At 44.0% G+C, this 22,662-nt stretch overlaps 1 protein-coding gene across 9 annotated transcripts in view; it reads right to left on the reverse strand.

The window, feature by feature from the left end:
* ankib1a (ankyrin repeat and IBR domain containing 1a) overlaps positions 1-22,662 on the reverse strand; it is a 154,670-nt gene that overhangs the window by 78,792 nt on the left and 53,216 nt on the right. For 8 of the 9 annotated variants that reach the window (XM_070881307.1, XM_070881308.1, XM_070881301.1 and 5 more), the window contains 3 exons: positions 21,300-21,600; positions 16,739-16,921; positions 9,332-9,449 (listed from right to left, as the gene is read on the reverse strand). In XM_070881307.1, coding sequence (XP_070737408.1) covers positions 9,332-9,449; positions 16,739-16,921; positions 21,300-21,600 — 602 coding nt within the window. Of the gene's footprint in view, positions 1-9,331; positions 9,450-16,738; positions 16,922-20,707; positions 20,866-21,299; positions 21,601-22,662 lie in introns of those variants that run through there. The other variant, XM_070881310.1, reaches the window with a different exon arrangement.

The raw sequence follows: 22,662 nt of genomic DNA on the forward strand, positions 1-22,662 counted from the left end.
CCTTCAGTTCCTCCTTCTCATTAGACCGACTGTCCCCTGGTACATTCGGAAGGTTACTTGTGTCTTCCTTCGTGAAGACAGAACCAAAGTATTTGTTCAATTGGTCTGCCATTTCTTTGTTCCCCATTATAAATTCACCCGAATCCGATTGCAAGTTTGTCTTCACTAATCTTTTTCTCTTCACATATTTATAGACGCTTTTGCAGTCTTTTTATATTCCCTGCAAGCTTCCTCTCGTATTCTATTTTCCCCCTCTTAATTAAACCCTTAGTCTTCCTCTGTTGAATTCTAAATTTCTCCCAATCCTCAGGTTTGTTGCTTTTTCTAGCCAAATTATATGCCTCTTCCTCGGCTTTAACACTATTCTTAATTTCCCTTGTTAGCCACAGTTGAGCCACCTTCCCAGTTTTATTTTTACTCCAGACAAGGATGTACAATTGCTGAAGCTCATCCATGTGATCTTTAAATGTTTGCCATTGCTTATCCACCATCAACCCTTTAAGTAGCCTTTGCATTCTATCCTAGCCAATTCACACCTCATACTGTCGAAGTTACCTTTCCTTAAGTTCAGGACTCTAGTTTCCAAATTAACTGTGTCACTCTCCATCTTAATAAAGAATTCTACCATATTATGGTCACTCTTCCCCAAGGGGCCTTGCACAACAAGATTGCTAATTAGTCCCTTCTCATTACACATCACCCAGTCTAGGATGGCCAGCTCTCTAGTTGATTCCTCGACATATTGGTCGAGAAAACCATCCCGAATACACTCCAGGAAATTCTCCTCTGCTGCATTGCTACCAGTTTGGTTAGCTCAATCAATATGTAGATTAAAGTCGCCAATGATAACTGCTGTACCTTTATTGCACACATCCCTTATTTATTGTTTGATGCTGTCCCCAACCTCACTACTACTGTTTGGTGGTCTGCACACAACCCCCACTAGTGTTTTCTGCCCTTTGGAATTCCACAGCTCCACCCATACCGATTCCACATCATCCAGGCTAATGTCCCTCCTTACAATTGCGTTAATTTCCTCTTTAACCAGCAACGTCACCCCTCCTCCTTTTCCTTTCTGTCTATCCTTCCTAAATGCTGAATACCCCTGGATGTTGAGTTCCCAGTCTTGGTCAGCCTGGATATACGTTTCCGTGATGCCAATTACATCATACCCGTTAACTGCTATCTGAGCAGTTAATTTGTCCACCTTATTCCGAATACTCCTCGCATTGAGGCACAGAGCCTTCAGGCTTGTCTTTTTAACACACTTTGCCCCTTTAGAATTTTGCTGTAACGTGGCCCTTTTTGTTTTTTGCCTTGGGTTTCTCTGCCCTCCACTTTTACTATTCTCCTTTCTGTCTTTTGCTTCTGACTCCATTTTATTTCCTTGTCTCCCTGCATGGGTTCCCACCCCCCTGCCACATTAGCTTAACTCCTCCCCAACAGCACTAGCAAACACTCCCTCCTTGGACATTGGTTCTGGTCCTGCCCAGGTGCAGACCGTCCGGTTTGTATTGGTCCCACCTCCCCCAGAACCGGTTCCAATGCCCCAGGAATTTGAATCCCTCCCTTCTGCACCACTGCTCAAGCCACGTATTCATCTGAGCTATCCTGCGATTCCTACTCTGACTAGCATGTGGCACTGGTAGCAATCCTGAGATTACTACTTTTGAGGTCCTACTTTTTAAATTTAACTCCTAGCTCCCTAAATTCGTCTTGTAGGACCTCATCCCATTTTTTACCTATATCGTTGGTACCTATGTATACCATGACAACTGGCTGTTCACCCTCCCCTTTCACAATGTCCTGCACCCACTCTGAGACATCCTTGACCCTTGCACCAGGGAGGCAACATACCATCCTGGAGTCTCGGTTGCGGTCACAGAAACGGCTATCTATTCCCCTTACAATTGAATCCATCACTATCGCTCTCCCACTCTTTTTCCTGCCCTCCTGTGCAGCAGAGCCAGCCATGGTGCCATGAACATGGCTGCTGCTGCTCTCCCTTGATGAGTCATCCCCCTCAACAGTACTCAAAATGGTGTATCTGTTTTGCAGGGGGATGACCGCAGGGGATTCCCTGCACTACCTTCCTTGCACTGCTCTTCCTGTTGGTCTTCCATTCCCTATCTGGCTGTGGACCCTTTACCTGCGGTAAGACCAACTCACTAAATGCGCAATTCACATCATTCTCAGCATCGTGCATGCTCCAGCGTGAATCCACCCACAGCTCCAGTTCCACAATGCGGTCAGTCAGGATCTGCAGGCGGATGCACTTCTCGCACACGTAGTCGTCCGGGACACCGGAAGCATCCCTGACTTCCCACATAGTACAGGAGGAGCATAACACGTGTCCGAGCTCTCCTGCCATGAATTAACCCTTAGATTAACATAATTGGGCAACAATGTTAAAATGTTACTTACTGATAAAGAAAAAGAAAAACTACTTACCAATCACCAGACAAATCACTTACCCCCTTGGCTGTGATGTCACCTTTCGATTTCTTTCTTCTGCTTTTTTGCCTCCCTGCTGCAGCTGCACCGGTAGGCCTCACCAACGAACTCCCGCCTCCACGAACTCCCCGCTCACGGGCCTTTATAGGCCTCTGGCTCCTTGATCTCCCGCCTCACCAACGAACTCCCCAGATTCCTCGCTCACGGGCCTTTATAGGCCTCTGGCTCCTCGATCTCCCATCTCACCAACAAACCCCCGCCTCCACGAACTCCACTTGGGAGTATGACATTATAGCCATTAGAGGCATGGCTGAAAGAGGGGCAGGTTTGGCAGCTCAATAGTCCTGGTGACAGGATTTTTAGCCAGGGCTTTTGGCGGGGGGGAGTTACAGTATTGATTAAAGAAACTATTACAGCTGTGAGGAGGGATGATATGTTAGAGGGATGATCAAATGAGGCCATATGGATCGAACTGAAAAATAAAAAAGGGGCGATCACACTGCTGAATGTGTATTATAGACCCTAAAACAGTGGGAGGGAGATAGAAGAGCAAATATGTAGGCAAATTTCTGTGAAGTCCAAAAACCATAGGGCAGCAATAGTAGGGGATTTTAACTATCCTAATATTGATTGGGACAAATATAGTGTGAAAGGTATAGAGGATGCGGAATTCCTAAAATGCATTCAAGAGAACTTTTTTAAGCAGTATGCAACAAGCCCAACATGGGAGGAGGCGGTTCTCGAGTTAGTTTTAGGGAATGAAGCTGGGCAGGTGGAAGGGGTATCAGTGGGAGAGCACTTGGGTGCCAGTGACCATAATTCAGTCAGATTCAAGGTAGTTTTGGATAAGGACAAGGACAGACCAGGAATAAAAGTCACAAATTGGGGAAAGCTAACTTTGCTAAGTTGAGAATTGATTTGGCCACAGTAGACTGGAAACAGATACTTTAAGGTAAATCAGTGTCGGAACAATGGGAGGAATTCAAGGTGGAGATCCGAAGGGCACAGGCCAAACATGTGCCCTTAAAAGAAAAAGGGTGGGAATAACAATTCTAGAGCCCCCTGGGTGTCTTGGGACTTACAGGGGAGGATAAAGAAAAAAAGGGAAGCCTGTGTCATATACCAACAGCTAAATACTGTAGAATCTCTGGAGGAATATAGGAAGTTTAGAGGTGAAATTAAAAAGGGTATTAGGAATGCTAAGAAAGCATGAAAAATGACTGGCAAGTAAGATCAAGGAAAACCCAAAGATGTTCTATAAATATATTAAGAGCAGGAGGATAACTAAAGAAAGGGTCATCATTCGGTCCTTCATAGGCAATCCCTCGAAATAAGGATGACTTGCTTCCTCGCCAAAAAAGGATGAGATCACAGGTGTTTCAATGAAGGACCTAATATTCCAGGTCCTGAACTACTTCGTGTAGGGTGGAAGATGCCTGTGCGTGACCGTTGCACACCAGCCACCACACGAGCTTGACAGAGCTAGGTCTTGGTCCAGTGTCAGCAGCATGGAGGCCCCGACCTGCATGAGAACACCAGCGGCGGGTCGGGGCCATAAAAGGAGCCGTGAGTGGCGGCCTGGGAGCAGCGCGGAGGCCCCAACCTGCGCGAGAACACCAGCGGCAGGTCAGGGCCATAAAAGGAGCAGAGGTGCGGCAGCCTGGGAGCAGCGCAGAGGCCCCGACCTGCGTGGGAACACCAGCGGCAGGTCGGGGCAATAAAAGGAGCGGAGGTGCAGCGGCCCAGGAGCAGCATGGAGGCCACTTAGGGAGCAGCGTGAGCTGGTGCAGGAGGGCGACGGCAGCGAAGAGTGACGTCATCAAGGTCCAGATTGGTGATTGGAGCGTGGGCAGATACAGCAGGAGCGGTGAGAGACTGTGGAAGGATGCGATCGAGGCTCAGGAGAGACGTGAGATCGGGGCTCAGGAGAGACGTGAGTTCGGGGCCAGGGGCAGCACAGGCCAGCCCACACTGTGATATGTGCGCGCACTAGGTCTGTGCAGCAGAGCAGGTCTCCAGTCGTCTTGGATAACCCTTGCCACTGGACCAAAGGGTAGGGCCTATTAGAGATCATGAGGGTAATGTGTGTGTAGAGGCGGAAGATGTGGGTATGCTTCTTAATGAATACTTTGTGGCTGTTTTCACAAAGGAAAGGAGCAATGTAGATATTGTTATCGAGGAGGAGTGTGAAACTCTGGATGAAATAAACATAGTGAGAGGAGGTATTAAGGGATTTAGCAGCTTTGAAAGTGGTAAGTCTCCAGGCCCAGATGAAATGCATCCCAGACTGTTGAGCGAAGCAAAAGAGGAAATGGCAGAGGCTTTGACCATCATAATTTTCCAGTCCTCTTTGGATTCAGGCATGGTGCCTGAGCACTGGAGGACTGCTAATGTGGTGCCCTTGTTTAAGAAGGGAGAAAGGGATAGGCCGAGTAATTACAGGCCTGTCAGCCTTACCTCAGTGGTGGGAAAATTATTGGAAAAAATCCTGAAGTGCGTACGATGTAGTGTATATAGACTTTAGCAAAGCTTTTGATAAGGTCCCACATGGCAGACTGGTCATGAAGGTAAAAGCCCATTGGATCTAGGGCAAAGTGGCAAGTTGGATCCAAAATTGGCTTAGAGATAGGAAGCAAAGGGTAATGGTTGATGGATGTTATTGTGACTGGAAGGATGTTTCCAGTGAGGTTCTGCAGGGTTCAGTACTGGGTCCCTTGCTTTTTGTGGTATACATCAATGATCTAGATTTGAATATAGGGAGTATGATTAAGAAGTTTGCAGATGACACTAAAATTGGCTGTGTGGTTAATAATGAAGAGGAAAGTCACGGACTGCAGGAAGATATCAATCTACTGGTCAGGTGGGCAGAGCAGTGGCAAATGGAATTTAATTCGGAGAAGTGTGAGGTAATGCACTTGGGGAGGGCTAATCAGGAAAGGGTATACACATTAAGCGGAAGGCCACTTAATAAGTGTAGATGAACAAAGGGACCTTGGAGTGCTTTTCCACAGCTCCTTGAAAGTAGCAGGCCAGGTGGATAAGGTGGTTAAGGCGGCTTGCTTTTATTAGCCGAGGCATAGAATACAAGAGCAAGGAGGTTATGCTTAAATTGTATAATACACTGGTTAGGCCACAGCTGGAGTACTGCATGCAGTTCTGGTCGCCATATTATAGGGAGTACGTGATTGCACTGAAGAGGGTGCCGATGAAAGATTTACGCGGATGCTACCAGGAAAGGACAATCTTAGCCATGAGGACTGATTGGCTAGGTTGGTTTTGTTCTCTTTGGAACAGAGGAGGCTGAGAGGAGAACTCATTGAGGTACATAGAATTTTGATGGGATTGGATACAGTGGATAGCAAGGGCCTATTTTCCATGGTGTAAGGGTCAATTACGAGGGGGCATAGGTTTAGGGTGGTTGGTGGAATGTTTAGAGGGGATTTGAGGGGAAGCTTCTTCACGCAAAGGGTTGCGGGGGTCTGGAACTCACTGCCTGGAAGGGTGGTGGAGGCGGAAACCCTCACCACATTTAAAAGGTGCTTGGATGTGCACTTGAAGTATTGTAACCTGCAGGATTACACACCTAGAGCTGGTAAGTGGGATTAGACTAGATAACCTCTTGTTGGTTGGCACAGACACGGTGGTAAGTACTTCAGGGAATCTAATACAGCCAGAGTGATCTGCTGGACTAGTTTCGATCGCCTGGATGGGTGAGAGCAATTTTCCCAGATTTTTTCCCCCCAATTGGCCTGGGTTTTTAAATCTGTTTTTGTGCTTCTCCCAGGAGATCGCATGGCTCCGGGTGGGGTAGAGTGTAAAATGTTGCGATACATGGGGTATCGTGGTTGTGTGGGACGGACTGTAATTTTTTTTCCCCCCATTTATTTCATGTGTTCATGTATTTTGTGTGATTCCCATTCATACTTGAGGAATCTGAAACGGGAACCCCGTAAGTACGAATGGAGATTTCCTTCTTTTATTGGTCGGCCCACCCCACGTGATCCCGGGGTACTTGTGAACCGCATGCGTCCCTGGGATACGTTGACCTCTATGCAGGCCTATGCATAGAGGCCCAGGAGTGCGAATATACAAACCTCCTGGACCACCAGGTAGATTCGTAGATTTCTTTCCCTTTATCCTCGAATAGTATTTTCTCACTATTTCAGCTATGCCTTCAATTTCTATTCCAACAGTTTTATTAATCCTGCAGCCATGCCTTGACCTTTCCAAGTTTGCTCTCCTCATCCTGTCCAGCAAGGGGCCACAGGAAGCAATGTGGATATAAATAAATAATAGGTTCCATAAAAGCAATCACTAATCTGCACAGCATTTATCATTTAACCCTGCAGGGATCTGAAATGTTTTAATCCTCATTTATATTTGCACTGTGCTATTAGAAAGATCACAGTAAACGGTAACAAATTGTTCTGTAGCTCTCAGATTCCTTTAAATAGAGAAACAAAATTACACTTCAAAGTAGCACCACTTTACGAGCAGCGTACCAATTCAATCTCAGAGCTTTGCACCATGCATTACAGATATATTAAAAGGAAAGAAAACGCAACCATTTTTTCCCCAACAATTTATTGATTTTCTTTTCATGTCAACTATTAATGCGGTCCCCACCACTTAAAACATCCTTGTTTAAAGTGGGCAGTCACTTATCATCTAAAAAGATCAATTTCAAGGTTGCCAGTTTTAGCATCTTAAGTACTCTGTTTTTTTCGGACAGAAACTGCTGTATTAAGGGTCCCCCAGACAATTTAATGAATTGTTATCTTCCTGTTCAACACTGATCAATGTGGAACTTTACTTCAATTAAACTCAGATTATATCAAATTAAATTGGGTGGATTCTGTAAATTACAGGATTGAAATTTAACCGGTTTCCTGGTTACCATGTTAGAGTTGATTTCTTCAGAGAGAGTAATTTAGACTCTGGGTAACAACCTTTCCTGATCTGACTATTTAAAGGTGTGCAGTTGTTGGCCAAAGAGCGGGCGTGGTGAAGGCAGGTGGGGTTACAGAATTGAGAGCAATCCTGGTCTAAACCACTCACCCACGTTATACACAGGAAGGATTAGAGTGGGTAGCTCCTCCTGTGCCACAATATCAATGCTTCCATGAAATTGGCCAATTGTACAGATGGTCCTGGTGGTACTCTGTATTGATTGACCATGCAAAGAATTCCACACTCCCCCACTCCAACATAGTGCCTCACTCAGTCCTACTTTAGTCCCAGTTACAGTACTGTATTAAATTACAAATATAGTAGAAATCTACAACAATCTCTGCATTTATTTTGTCTTTAAGAACTCCTGTCCAAGGTACTGTGCAAAATAACTTTCTTGCAACTCGAAAATGATCCATGTTGCTGGCCACCTCCAGGATCTCAACTGTCCGTTTACACAGGCCACCATGTAAAATTGGCAAATCACTTTTGCACTAACAACCTCACGATAAATGGTGAGGACTGTAATGACAGTGAGTATACTGATTTGAAAGAGTTAACAGAAATTGATTGTATGGAGCAGCCAAAATGACAAGGCAATCCTGGGTCAAAGACCACCCCTTCTGATGTTAATGCTGTTCACTTAGTCAGGCTCACTAAACCTCCCAATGAGGTCTTCACTATTTACTACTTATTGTAATATACTGGTTAATGGCTAGGATTCAAATTAAGTGGTGAAGGTCTCTATCCAAAACGTGGACTTTCTTGCATGACGACATACATCAGCATTGTGTTTTTAGTTTAGATTCATAGACTTTTTTTTCTTCTCATTCAGTTAAGCTAACATGGCTTAAAGCATTTTTCTTGACAGCCTTTTGAAATCAACTGCTTATATGAAGATCGTCATCATCATTATCATAGGCAGTCCCTCGAAATGAGGATGACTTGCTTCCACGCCAAAAAAAGGATGAGTTCACAGGTGTTTCGAATGAAGAACCCGAACTACATCCTCAAGGATGCCTGTGCGTGGATTTTTTTTTTTTATTAAACGTGTGGTGGCTGTTGCACACCTGCCACCACACAGGCTTGAGCGAGCTAGGTCTTGGTCCAGTGGTGAGGATTACCCAAGACAACTGGAGACCAGCTCTGCTGCACGGACCTAGTTCGCACACATATCGCAGTGTGGGCTGGCCCGTGCTGCCCCTGGGCCCCTAGCCCCGAACTCATGCCTCCCTGGGCCCCGATCACATCCCTCCACAGTCTCTCACAGATCCTTCGCCCGATCTCGCCGCATCTGCTCACGCTCCAATCACCGACCTGGACCTTGCTGACGTCACTCTTCGCTGCCATTGCCCTCCTGTACCAGCTCGTGCTGCTCCCTGAAGTGGCATGCCGCCGCGCTGTCCAGGGGCCACTGATGGTCTCTTGCAGGTCGGGGCCGCCGCGCTGTCCAGGGGCCGCTGATGGTCTCTTGCAGGTCGGGGCCGCCGCGCTGTCCAGGGGCCGCTGATGGTCTCTTGCAGGTCGGGGCCGCCGCGCTGTCCAGGGGCTGCTGCGCTGTCCAGGGGCTGCTGATGGTCTCTTGCAGGTCGGGGCCGCCACGCTGTCCAGGGGCCACTGCTCACCACTCCTTTTATGGCCCCGAACTGCTGCTGATGGTCTCTCGCAGGTCGGGGCCGCCACGCTGTTTCACCACTAACGCACAAGTGATAACACATTCAAGCTGCAATTTAATATTCACCTCTGGCGTGGATGTAGAAATAATGAAGGTAGTTACACTATAAACTAGCATCGAATAAACAGCAAGCAATTATTAAGGAAAGACAAAATGTGAGTTTGGACATTGGATTTTAAAATGTACCACAAATGACAATTAAAAGCTGTATATTACAACCGTGACCCTTAGTCCAACAGTTAATTACTTTACCGTGGGCTCGGAGCAGTGCCTCTGCAGTAAAAAGCGGGGCTTGAAGCATGTCTGCAGTTTCCACTATCAGCATATCCTTGAGCTTCCTCAGGTCCTGTGGCCTTAAGCCCTCATATGGCTTCAGAGTGGGAGAAAATACCAAAAGATATTAATCAGATAAAGACTTGTAGTTTGAAACTAAAACTCTGCCAATCACATTTTTTACATAAAATCATCAGCTACAAAGTTCATTACAAACATGTGGGTCACCTACAAAAAACACTGGTTTCTTTCCAAATTCTGAAACTAATGTTATTGGGGCTAAAATTCCAGCCTCAATGGGTCCATATGAACATACCCTGATGAACGTACCCTGCGAGGCCTCGCAAAAGCAGCTTTGGGGCGCGATGCGCATGCGTGGAAAACTGTTTTTTCCGATTTGTCTTGACAGATCCTCCACATCCCCAGGAGGACATTTGTGCAGGAGAGATTGGGCTATGTGCCCATTTCTTGCCCAGCGAATGTCATTCAAACTCTAACACCTGGTGAAAGCAGGCATATAGCCTACTTTTACCAGCGTAAGAGTTTTAAAACATATACAAATTACATTTAAAAACACATTGTTTAAAAATCCTGTCCATTAAAGTAAGTTTATTTTAAACCGTATTAAAACACAAAAAACATTTAAAAAAAAATATTTTCTGAAACATTTAACTTTAATTTCAATTAATTTTAAATATGTGAGGTGTTTTATTTATTTATGTTGTGTTTCTTGTTTTAGGGGTTTATTCTCATTGATAGTAATGTGAACTTGTAAAAACGGAGTTCCCATTATTATCAATGAGAATACTGCAGTGTGATTGGTGGTCCAGGCCCACGTGACGCCAGCATTTTCACATGTTCGGGGCTCCCCGTACACTACGCATGGAATGAAGGCCTCCTGCCGGAATCAAAGGCACCTCCGGGACCACCCCAAAATATTTTTGGGTCAGAGGAGTTTGTCCGAAGGAAGCCTCCCACCAGAATGTTAGCCCCATTATGATGAACAATTCATAATGTAGGAATTAACATTTCAAAATGCTAAAGTAAGGCAACAGTTTCAAACTGAACAGTATTCATATCTCTATTAATGGAAATCGGCTATTTTCCCATTGCATCTTCTAGGCTCAGCTGATTTGCTCAAAATTTGAAATATGGCATAGAAACATAGAAAATAGGTGCAGGAGCAGGCCATTCAGCCCTTCTAGCCTGCACCGCCATTCAATGAGTTCATGGCTGAACATGAAACTTCAGTACCCCCTTCCTGCTTTCACGCCATACCCCCTGATCCTCCGAGAAGCAAGGACTTCATCTAACTCCCTTTTGAATATATTTAGTGAATTGGCCTCAACTACTTTCTGTGGTAGAGAATTCCACAGGTTCACCACTCTCTGGGTGAAGAAGTTTCTCCTCATCTCGGTCCTAAATGGCTTACCCCTTATCCTTAGACTGTGACCCTTGGTTCTGGACTTCCCCAACATTGGGAACATTCTTCCTGCATCCAACCTGTCCAAACCCGTCAGAATTTTAAACGTTTCTATGAGGTCCCCTCTCACTCTTCTGAACTCCAGTGAATACAAGCCCAGTTGATCCAGTCTTTCTTGATAGGTCAGTCACACCATCCCGGGAATCAGTCTGGTGAATCTTCGCTGCACTCCCTCAATAGCAAGAATGTCCTTCCTCAAGTTAGGAGACCAAAACTGTACACAATACTCCAGGTGTGGCCTCACCAAGGCCCTGTACAACTGTAGCAACACCTCCCTGCCCCTGTACTCAAATCCCCTCGCTATGAAGGCCAACATGCCACTTGCTTTCTTAACCGCCTGCTGTACCTGCATGCCAACCTTCAATGACTGATGTACCATGACACCCAGGTCTCGTTGCACCTTCCCTTTTCCTAACCTGTCACCATTCAGATAATAGTCTGTCTCTCTGTTTTTACCACCAAAGTGGATAACCTCACATTTATCCACATTATACTTCATCTGCCACGCATTTGCCCACTCACCTAACCTATCCAAGTCACTCTGCAGCCTCATAGCATCCTCCTCGCAGCTCACACTGCCACCCAACTTAGTGTCATCCGCAAATTTGGAGATACTACATTTAATCCCCTCGTCTAAATCATTAATGTACAATGTAAACAGCTGGGGCCCCAGCACAGAACCTTGCGGTACCCCACTAGTCACTGCCTGCCATTCTGAAAAGTACCCATTTACTCCTACTCTTTGCTTCCTGTCTGACAACCAGTTCTCAATCCACATCAGCACACTACCCCCAATCCCATGTGCTTTAACTTTGCACATTAATCTCCTGTGTGGGATCTTGTCGAAAGCCTTCTGAAAGTCCAAATATACCACATCAACTGGTTCTCGTTTGTCCACTTTACTGGAAACATCCTCAAAAAATTCCAGAAGATTTGTCAAGCATGATCTCCCTTTCACAAATCCATGCTGACTTGGACCTATCATGTCACCATTTTCCAAATGCGCTGCTATGACATCCTTAATAATTGATTCCATCATTTTACCCACTACTGAGGTCAGGCTGACCGGTCTATAATTCCCTGCTTTCTCTCTCCCTCCTTTTTTAAAAAGTGGGGTTACATTGGCTACCCTCCACTCCATAGGAACTGATCCAGAGTCAATGGAATGTTGGAAAATGACTGTCAATGCATCCACTATTTCCAAGGCCACCTCCTTAAGTACTCTGGGATGCAGTCCATCAGGCCCTGGGGATTTATCAGCCTTCAATCCCATCAATTTCCCCAACACAATTTCCCGACTAATAAAGATTTCCCTCAGTTCCTCCTCCTTACTAGACCCTCTGACCCCTTTTATATCCGGAAGGTTGTTTGTGTCCTCCTTAGTGAATACTGAACCAAAGTACTTGTTCAATTGGTCTGCCATTTCTTTGTTCCCCGTTATGACGTCCCCTGATTCTGACTGCAGGGGACCTACGTTTGTCTTTACTAACCTTTTTCTCTTTACATACCTATAGAAACTTTTGCAATCCGCCTTAATGTTCCCTGCAAGCTTCTTCTCATACTCCATTTTCCCTGCCCTAATCAAACCCTTTGTCCTCCTCTGCTGAGTTCTAAATTTCTCCCAGTCCCCAGGTTCGCTGCTATTTCTGGCCAATTTGTATGCATCAAGTGGCTCAGAATTTCAATGAACAAATAATCCAGTAACAGTAGAGAAATAAACTTAATTTGGTTAAAGATACATTTCCTCATCTTAGCAGCAGGCTATAGTGGTAACATTTACATCCAATTAATTAATCACTTGCATGGGCTGAAACTTATTTAAATGCAATGTTCTCAGTAGTATCATCAGTAGTGCAAATAGCTATAATCAAACTGCCTTAAAGGGAATTTTTTTTCCCCCGGAGTTGAAACATTTACCCGGCATCTTCTACTACCAGACCGATATACAGCAATATGGATTGTCAGATTACAGTTATGCTGCTGGTTTCCACATCTTTCCCTGTTCAATGGACACAAATAAGCAAAGCGCATGGCAGTTAACTTTTACTTTTAGGAGATGCCTCCTAGGACAGATGGTCTTTTCCATGTACAGCTAAAAGAACACAGAAGAATCACAGGAATTACAAGATTTTGGAGGTTGGGATCAATTTTCAGGCATCCCAAGGTGCCTTAGAAAGAGAAACTGGAACCCGAACGGTGACTGAAAATATAGTTAGGAGAGGTTTTTAAGGAGTCTTCTGAAGGTGGGGAGAGATGTAGCAAACTAAGCAAGAATTTATAGACAAGAGTGAGAATTTGGAACACTAACATGCTCTGAGTCCCCATTCTCAGTGCAGTGAAAACAGGGACGAGAGACGAGCGTAATTTCATGCATGATAGGCTGTGGGAGGCAGTGTTCTCGATATGTTGGAGTTTTGTGTCGGGTGAAATTTGGGAAGTTGACAAGGAGTGTATTAGAGAAGTGGAGCCCGGAGGTGATGAAAGCATGATTCAAGGTTTCAGCAATGGTGGGGTAAGATGAAAAACAGGTGGGCAACAATGCGGAAGCGGAAGTAAGCAGCCTTGGTGATCGAAGAAATAGTTGGGCTGCCAGAGGTGACTGTGCAAGCTTGGGACTTAATTGTCACCAATATTCCCTTTAAGCTGCACGGTCACGCAGCGCTTCAAGAGTCCCGTGCAGCCAGCGATCCGGTTTTTAAAATTGAAAAAACTGCGTTTGTGGCAACTTTTGAATGGGCCACGTAGTCAGTTAAAGGGCCCGCATGACTCCAAAAAAAATTAGGAGGAACTTGGATTGTCATGAAGATTGAGACAGTCTATTCAACTGCCTCCATTTCCCCCCTACCTCCCTTCCCCCACCACCCTTCATTATCCAGAGCCAAACCTTTCCCTAGGCTCCCTCTTGGCCTAGTCCTATATTATAACAGTGACTACTCTTCAAAAGTACTTCATTGGCTGTCAAGCACTTTGGAATGTCCAGTGGCCATGAAAGGCGCTGTATAAATGCAAGTCTTTTTTTCTTTCTTTCAGTCCTGACCAATGTTCCCTCTTATTTTTTTTTTTGGGGGGGGGGGGGGGACGGGGTACGCAGCATCTTCACGGCCCATTCACAGTTTCGTGCAATACTGATAAAGCCAGTCACAGGTTACGCAGAACCAGCAGAGGCCGTGTACCTTATAGGGAACGTTGATCCTGACGACACATCATCTCTAGCTTCTCGATTAACCCCATGCCCTCTCTGATCTCATCTCAACCGTTAATCCCTTCCCACTAAATTGCCAACCACTCAACTTACCATTCTGGCCCATCCCACATCAATACAACACAATGTCCTCACTGACCTACATTGGCTTCTGGTCCCCCAACACCTCAAATTTAAAACTCCTATCCTTTTGTTTAAGTCCTTTGATGGTTCTCCCCCTCCCTAGCTCTAAGTTTTTCTGGCCCCAACAACCTCGCAATAAACTGTTCTTCTGACCTCCTGTGCATTCCCACCCCTTTTCCATAAGAACATAAGAATTAGGAACAGGAGTAGGCCATCTAGCCCCTCGAGCCTGCTCCGCCATTCAACAAGATCATGGCTGATCTGGCCGTGGACTCAGCTCCACTTACCCGCCCGCTCCCCATAACCCTTAATTCCCTTATTGGTTAAAAATCTATCTATCTGTGACTTGAATACATTCAATGAGCTAGCCTCAACTGCTTCCTTGGGCAGAGAATTCCACAGATTCACAACCCTCTGGGAGAAGAAATTCCTTCTCAAGTCAGTTTTAAATTGTCTCCCCCATATTTTGAGACTGTGCCCCCTAGTTCCAGTCTCCGCGACCAGTGGAAACAACCTCTCTGCCTCTATCTTGTCTATCCTTTTCATGATTTTAAATGTTTCTATAAGATCACCCCTCATCCTTCTGAACTCCAACGAGTAACGACCCAGTCAACTCAATCTATCATCATAAGGTAACCCCCTCATCTCCGGAATCAGCCGAGTGAATCGTCTCTGTACCCCCTCCAAAGCTAGTATATCCTTCCTTAAGTAAGGTGACCAAAACTGCACGCAGTACTCCAGGTGCGGCCTCACCAATACCCTATACAGTTGCAGCAGGACCTTCCTGCTTTTGTACTCGATCCCTCTCGCAATGAAGGCCAACATTGCATTCGCCTTCCTGATTACCTGCTGTACCTGCAAACTAACTTTTTGGGATTCATGCACAAGGACCCCCAGGTCCCTCTGCACCGCAGCATGTTGTAATTTCTCCCCATTCAAATAATATTCCCTTTTACTGTTTTTTTTTTCCCCCAAGGCGGATGACCTCACACTTTCCGACATTGTATTCCATCTGCCAAACCTTAGCCCATTCGCTTAACCTATCTAAATCTCTTTGCAGCCTCTCTGTGTCCTCTACACAACCCGCTTTCCCATTAATCTTTGTGTCATCTGCAAATTTTGTTACACTACACTCTGTCCCCTCTTTTAGGTCATCTATGTATATTGTAAACAGTTGTGGTCCCAGCACCGATCCCTGTGGCACACCACTAACCACCGATTTCCAACCCGAAAAGGACCCATTTATCCCGACTCTTTGCTTTCTGTTAGCCAGCCAATTCTCTATCCATGCTAATACATTTCCACTGACTCCGCCAACCTTTATCTTCTGCAGTAACCTTTTGTGTGGCACCTTATTGAATGCCTTTTGGAAATCTAAATACACCACATCCATCGGTACACCTCTATCCACCGTGCTCGTTATATCTTCAAAGAATTCCAGTAAATTAGTTAAACATGATTTCCCCTTCATGAATCCATGTTGCGTCTGCTTGATTGCACTATTCCTATCTAGATATCCCGCTATTTCTTCTTTAATGATAGTTTCAAGCATTTTCCCCACTACAGATGTTAAACTAACCAGCCTATAGTTACCTGCCTTGTCTGCCTCCTTTTTTTTTAAACAGAGGAGTTACATTAGCTGCTTTCCAATCTGCTGGTACCTCCCCAGAGTCCAGAGAATTTTGGTAGATTACAACGAATGCATCTGCTATAACTTCCACCATCTCTTTTAATACCCTGGGATGCATTTCATCAGGACCAGGGGACTTGTCTACCTTGAGTCCCATTAGCCTGTCCAGCACTACCCCCCTAGTGATAGTGATTGTCTCAAGGTCCTCCCTTCCCACATTCCTGTGACCAGCAATTTTTGGCATGGTTTTTGTGACTTCCACTGTGAAGATGGAAGCAAAATAATTGTTTAAGGTCTCAGCCATTTCCACATTTCCCATTATTAAATCCCCCTTCTCATCTTCTAAGGGACCAACATTTACTTTAGTCACTCTTTTCCGTTTTATATATCTGTAAAAGCTTTTACTATCTGTTTTTATGTTTTGCGCAAGTTTACCCTCGTAATCTATCTTTCCTTTCTTTATTGCTCTCTTAGTCATTCTTTGCTGTTGTTTAAAATTTTCCCAATCTTCTAATCTCCCACTAACCTTGGCCACCTTATACGCATTGGTTTTTAATTTGATACTCTCCTTTATTTCCTTGGTTATCCACGGCTGGTTATCCCTTCTCTTACCGCCATTTTCCCCACCATTGGCAGCTTTCAGTCATCTAGGCTCTACACTTAGGAATTCCCATCCTGAACCCTTCTGTTCTCCACCTTTAAGAACCCTCTTGAAACCCAACTCTTCAAACAAGCTTTTTGTCACCCCTAAAATATCGCCTCCTTTGATCCAGAGTCAATCTGTTGTTGGTCGCTAAAAAAATCTCCCATTTTGTCTCAGCATAACTGAAAACAAATTTGACTGGAATATACATCTTGAGATAGTACTTGTGGCAACTGTATGAAGCTCATTTATTCAGCACTACAAGTGCCAAACAGCTGTAAAATAAATATTTTAGAAAACTGTACCTCTTTTCTGTCCAAAGCTGCATACTCTGCTTCCACTTCTTCAGCTTCTGGATCTCGTGAAAATACCATCCGTGACTCAAGATTGAGAGCAAGATCCTTGTGATGTTGTTTCTCCGCACAGTCGCAGGGAGTGTCTCGGTTTTCATTTTCTGCAAACAGGTCTGCATCATACTTAACTAAAAGCTGAAATCGAGGAAGAATAAAAAGCTGTCTTTTTGTCCAAGTTTTAATACGGTTAGCAAATTCAGACCATGCAAATCAGAGAGGTGATATTTTAAGTGAATCCCAATAAAACAGTTGGACCAGTGGTTAAAGGCACTACCAACTGTCACGAAGATTTAAGTTTTATTGATAATGTTTAAAATGATACACAATATATCAATACATCTTTATAACATCGTGTACAGTTGGCTGTCTATGTCATGACCAACAAACCATTCATCCATTTCTTTTTAGCCTTGTTGACCAGGTGTTGAAATTTATGTTCTTCTCCTTTCTAATTGATTTCACCAATTGTGTGGTGCAAATGAAAAAGGATAAGGAGGAAGCAAGGGTGGGGGAAAAAGAAAGAAAATGAGGAAAAGAGCATGAGAACAACAGGGGGAAAGACTTCTGAATGGGGGGGGAGGGGGGGGAAGGGAAGAAAGAATAGGAGAGGAGAGACACACTCATGAGTAGGTTGGGGAGGGAAGGTGGTTAAACGAAACAAGGGGATACCACTAGGGTTTGTTAAAAATATGAAAACAATTACATTGTCGTTATATTACGTGACATTTAAATAAGGAACTAATACTAAGTTATATTACATTTGTGAGCCTATATTGGATTTGTACATATCAGAACATGAAGTTTTAAACAAAATTGTTTGAAGTATTATTTCATTCCACTGCTTTTTGGTATTGTGCGCGCTAAGTTACTAAAAGAGTGAACTTGAAGCAAAATCGAGGCAGTAAGAAACACGTGCAACACCTTTTCCCTGATATGAGGAATTACAAAAGGGTAACTTGAAAAATTGGGGCTGTTTTGTTCGAACAAAGATTATGGGGTGATTTGATAGACGTTGAAAGGATGGGTTACAGTAGATAGAAAGTCTGTTTCCTGTGATTAAGGGTCTGGAATGAAAGATTTAGGACAGAGAACAGGAAAAACATTTTATTTTTACACAGAGGAATTAGTGATTGAAGCAGAGACCATCTCAGCATTTAAGCATATATTGGACAGGCGCTTGAAGGAAAGGGAATTAAATGAACAGGACAGATACATGGGATTGGGACTACATCTCCTGTGGAGGATAAATACCAAGAGGACTGGTTGGGCTTAACAGCTTGCTTCTGTAGTGTCATTTCTATTATAACCTATGTAATCCCCAAATACAACACATGTCCATGCAACAGTCAAACAGAAAATGCTGTGAAGCAGGAGTTAAAAGTTGTTATTTATATATTTCATCTTCCTAATATATTGCAGTACATTTATGTCAATATGGCCTTTAAGGAATCAAATAGAGATTAGTGGATAGTGATTAGCACAAGCTTCTTTCATCTCTTGAACATGGGTTCAAAGCCACCCTAGACTGTTCTCTCTGCTGGCTCTAAAGGGCTTAAATAAACAGAGTTTGAACAGTCTCAGCCTCCTTCAATGTAACACTGAATTTTTAGAAAAGTCTATAAGCACGTCTAATGCGGGAAATGAAAATACCACATTGGTGTTTTTATTGGTTGTGGTCAAGACAGTGATATTGGGCCCAAGTTTCGGGTGGAGTTGCTCCTAGTTTTTTGGAGCTGCTCCTAGTTTTTTGGAGCAACTAGTTTAGTTTGGAGTATGTTAGAAATTGCAATTCTCGGATATTAGTTTGCTCCAGTTCTAGTGAGTTAGTTTAGGTTGGCTTTAGGTAAGGTACTTTTTTTTCAAAAGGGGGTGTGTCCAGCCACTCAGGCCTGTTTTGCAAGTTTCGGCAGTGAAAACTTACTACAAACTAACTTAGGATGGAGTAAGTGTCCACTTTTGTAAGTTCTGAAAAACCTTACCTAGAGTTAAGTTTAGTGCAGGCACAGCCAGAGACGGCGTGTGGGAAGCATTAAACACAAAGGACACATCAACATCACAACAGCAGGGGGGTAAGGGAAGTTAGAGGATTTTCCATGAACACCTTCACAACATTAAAGAATCAAAGTACATTTAAAGCACTAAGCACTAAACAAAGCAGTACATTTAAAGCACCAAGCACTAAATGAAGCACAAAAAGTAATAAGCAATTAATTAATAAAAAATAGAAGGAACCCTGCACCTAAAGCACCAAGACCAAAGTAATAAGTAATCAATCAATAAAAGATAGAAGTCCTACCTTTATGTGAAGGGAAGGTGTCTCTCTCTGTAGTGTGTCTCTCTCTCTGTATCTGACAGTGAGGGCTGAGGGGTGCGGGGTGGGGGTGGGGTGGGGTGTGCTCGCTCGCGTATGCGTGCCTGGGGGGGAGGGGGGGCCGCGCGCACGCGCGTCGGGGGGTGGGCGCGCGCGTGTCGGGGGTGCGGGGGAGAGGCTGGAAGGAGGCACCCCTGCTCTCTCCTCCAGCCCTTCGATCATTGAGTGGCCCCCCCAACCCATGCCACGCTCCCCCCTCCATCCCTGTTGCCACGCCCCCCACCCCCCCGGTATCCACGCTCTCCCGAGCCATTGCATAGGCGCGCATGCTCCAGCGCGCATGCGCAACGCTGCCGGCTCTGAGAAGGCGGCATGATCCCTAGCCCCTCCCCCCTGCAGGCAGTCTCCTCCCCAGGCAGACTACGCTGCGCCACGCCACACCACGCTGCGCCACGGTCCAGGAGGACCGGAGAATTGCTGCAGAATATTCCGGCGCACCTTCGAGCCCAGGCAGGTCACGTAAGTCTCGGAGGTGCGCCGTTTTCACCAGATCCGAAACTTGGGCCCATAGAGTGAGCTCTACTCTGCATCTGGTCATGTTATACCGAACCTGGAGCTGTTAGCAGCTAATACTATTGCTTATTTGTCTTGAGGTATAAGGCCAGGTCAGTTGTGAAATATTTTATTCACCAGAATGATTACTGACTTTAGTACGATTTAAAGAGAAAAAAAAAATCGCAAATAAAGTTCCTTTCTCCTGCATAAGCACCCTTCACCTCAATGAGCATAAAAATTCACCATAGCAGATAGAATGACAGTGTCAATATTTTCCAATTCTTTCACAAAAGTTCACAATGTACTTAGTAACTACAAAAAACGATTCAATTTGTGCCCTACATAATGTATCAATGGCTTAGTCACTGGAGTCTGGCCAGGTCAGTTGTGAAATATGTTCTTTACTCAATGACCATGTGATACCATAAATTTTTCACCAGCATTGTTGCCAGTTTAAAAAAAAATGCTTTATCCATACATGTAGTGCAGAATAAGATAATCTACATGATTTCAAAACAGAGATCAGGAAAAAAATATATATATTCAACATCTGACAAGTGTTTGAGCTAAAAGATTTTTGGGCACTACAACATGCCATTATCCCGATTAAGGAATATGGATGGACAATACAAAATATTAGGTACATCACCAAAGAATAAATACTTGGTTTTCCAAAATACTCCGAACTTTTCATTTTTAATCATTTTTCTTTAGCAGTAGTTCAATTTAAAATTCAGAAACTCCCGCTTTTGCAGTTTTTAAAAAACTGTAAGCCCGAACTTTTGCCTTTTCAAGACATGCCCTGCAACAGACACTGCATTCCAATAATGTATTAAAATAAACTTCAGATAAAGTCATTGGGGCACTCAATGCTACTGAAACAGATGAAAAGGTGGTCACCCGATTTTACAGCACACTGCAAATGAAAAAAGCTTCAGTTATGCTTGCATATCTTGTTGAAACCACATTAATTTCAAACTAATTTTGTTTTTCAAAGGTACACTAAGTGGTTATTCTTTACCCCTCACTCAAGCTGGTTTCAGCAGGCCACATACCCTTTGTTGCTGGCAAAGTACTCTTCGGTCTTTGCTGAAAGCCCTGCAGCTGTGCTGTAGCCCTGTGGTCAGTCTCTGAGATTTGTTGTTCTTTCCACATGCAGGCATCTGCCATTTGCTTGCCACCACCTGGCAGTAGCATGGCTAAGATCACTACTCTATAAAAAGTGAGAGAATTGAATCTATGTTACCCCTACACTTTTGTGCCACCTTTTGGTGTTTAAATGCACTGTAGTATTGGTTATGTTTTATATAAATTAATCTGCAAAACTTTTAAACTGTATCATGTTAAATAAAATAAATTTATCGTCACAAAATTGTAAATGTAAAATGTGGACACACATTTGAGATAGTATGGTTTTCTGCAAATTTTCCAATGCCATGTTTTTATAAATATGTTGAATTTGAAAATGAAAATAAGGGTTTATTTGACTGATCTGACCATCTCAAAATAGGAAAACAAATTAGCATACATCATTCTAGAATATCCATTTAACCTCCTGGCTATCTGCTTTACATAATGTGTATAACTATTATTGGTATCCAAACATGACAAAATATCTAAACCATATAGCAGCGAGAATGCAATTACCTCTACACATGTTTTCATCCCTGAGGCAGCAGCATAGTGCAAAGGTGTGCTCTTTTTGTTATCAATGGCATTGCTTTCAGCTTTCTCGAATTCACCTTGATCCAGCCTTGCACCCTTCCACTTAAGAATCAACTGTAGACATTCAGCTCTCTTGCCATCATCTTCATTGGGCCGTGCAAGGCGGGGCTGCAAAGCTGCTTCAGGTAGCATGATATGCGGTCCCATGCACAACAAATGCAAAGCAGTCTCATTATGTACATTCCGCTTGTTTGGATTCCCATCTTTGTTAAAAAGGAAGATTCTGTTTGGCAGAAGAGAACCGATTTTAAAAGCTAAGAAAATGATCACCTGCACCACATCATTCCTGTTACCAAATCTAATATCAGAATAGTTTTTGTTAAACCCACTTTTATGCTGTATGGTATAAAATATGTAGCTACAGCTGTATAATCATTACTGTACATAGTATCGTGCAGGGATAGAAAGTTTCACATGACAATTAGCCTGGGGGGAAAAAAAATTCACCTCATTAAAGCTTCAAAGTAATCGCCGATTCTTAGGTTATTTCTCAGCTGCTGTATTTGAAGCTTTGGTAAAGAGCTGTGATAACTCACAATGTCAATAGAAAGAGCATTAGGGCTATTTCTCTCTTCCTCTATTTACATAAAGGGGAACCAGTGGATGTGGTGTATTTGGACTTCCAGGAGGCATTTGACAAGGTGCCACATAAAAGGTTACTGCACAGGATAAAAGTTCACGGGGTTGGAGGTAATATATTAGCATGGATAGAGGATTGGCTAACGTACAGAAAACAGAGAGTCGGGATAAATGGTTCATTCCCGGGTTGGCAATCAGTAACTAGTGGGGTGCCACAGGCATCAGTGCTGGGACCCCAACTATTTACAATCTATATTAACGACTTGGAGGAAGGGACTGAGTGTAACGTAGCCAAGTTTGCCGACGATACAAAGATGGGAGGAAAAGCAATGTGTGAGGAGGACACACAATCTGCAAAAGGACATAGACAGGCTAGGTGAGTGGGCAAAAATTTGGCAGATGGAGTATAATGTTGGAAAATGTGAGGTCATGCACTTTGTCAGAAAAAAAAAATCAAAGAGCAAGTTATTATTTAAATGGAGAAAGATTGCAAAGTGCTGCAGTACAGCGGGACCCGGGGGTACTTGTGCATGAAACACCAAAGGTTAGTATGCAGGTACAGCAAGTGATCAGGAAGGCCAATGGTATCTTGGCCTTTATTGCAAAGGGGATGGAGTATAAAAGCAGGGAAGTCTTGCTACAGTTGTACAGAGTATTGGTGAGGCCACACCTGGAATACTGCGTGCAGTTTTGGTTTCCATATTTA

This window comes from Pristiophorus japonicus, chromosome 5 (genome assembly GCF_044704955.1).
Source record: "Pristiophorus japonicus isolate sPriJap1 chromosome 5, sPriJap1.hap1, whole genome shotgun sequence".
Classification (NCBI taxonomy): Eukaryota; Metazoa; Chordata; class Chondrichthyes; family Pristiophoridae; genus Pristiophorus; species Pristiophorus japonicus.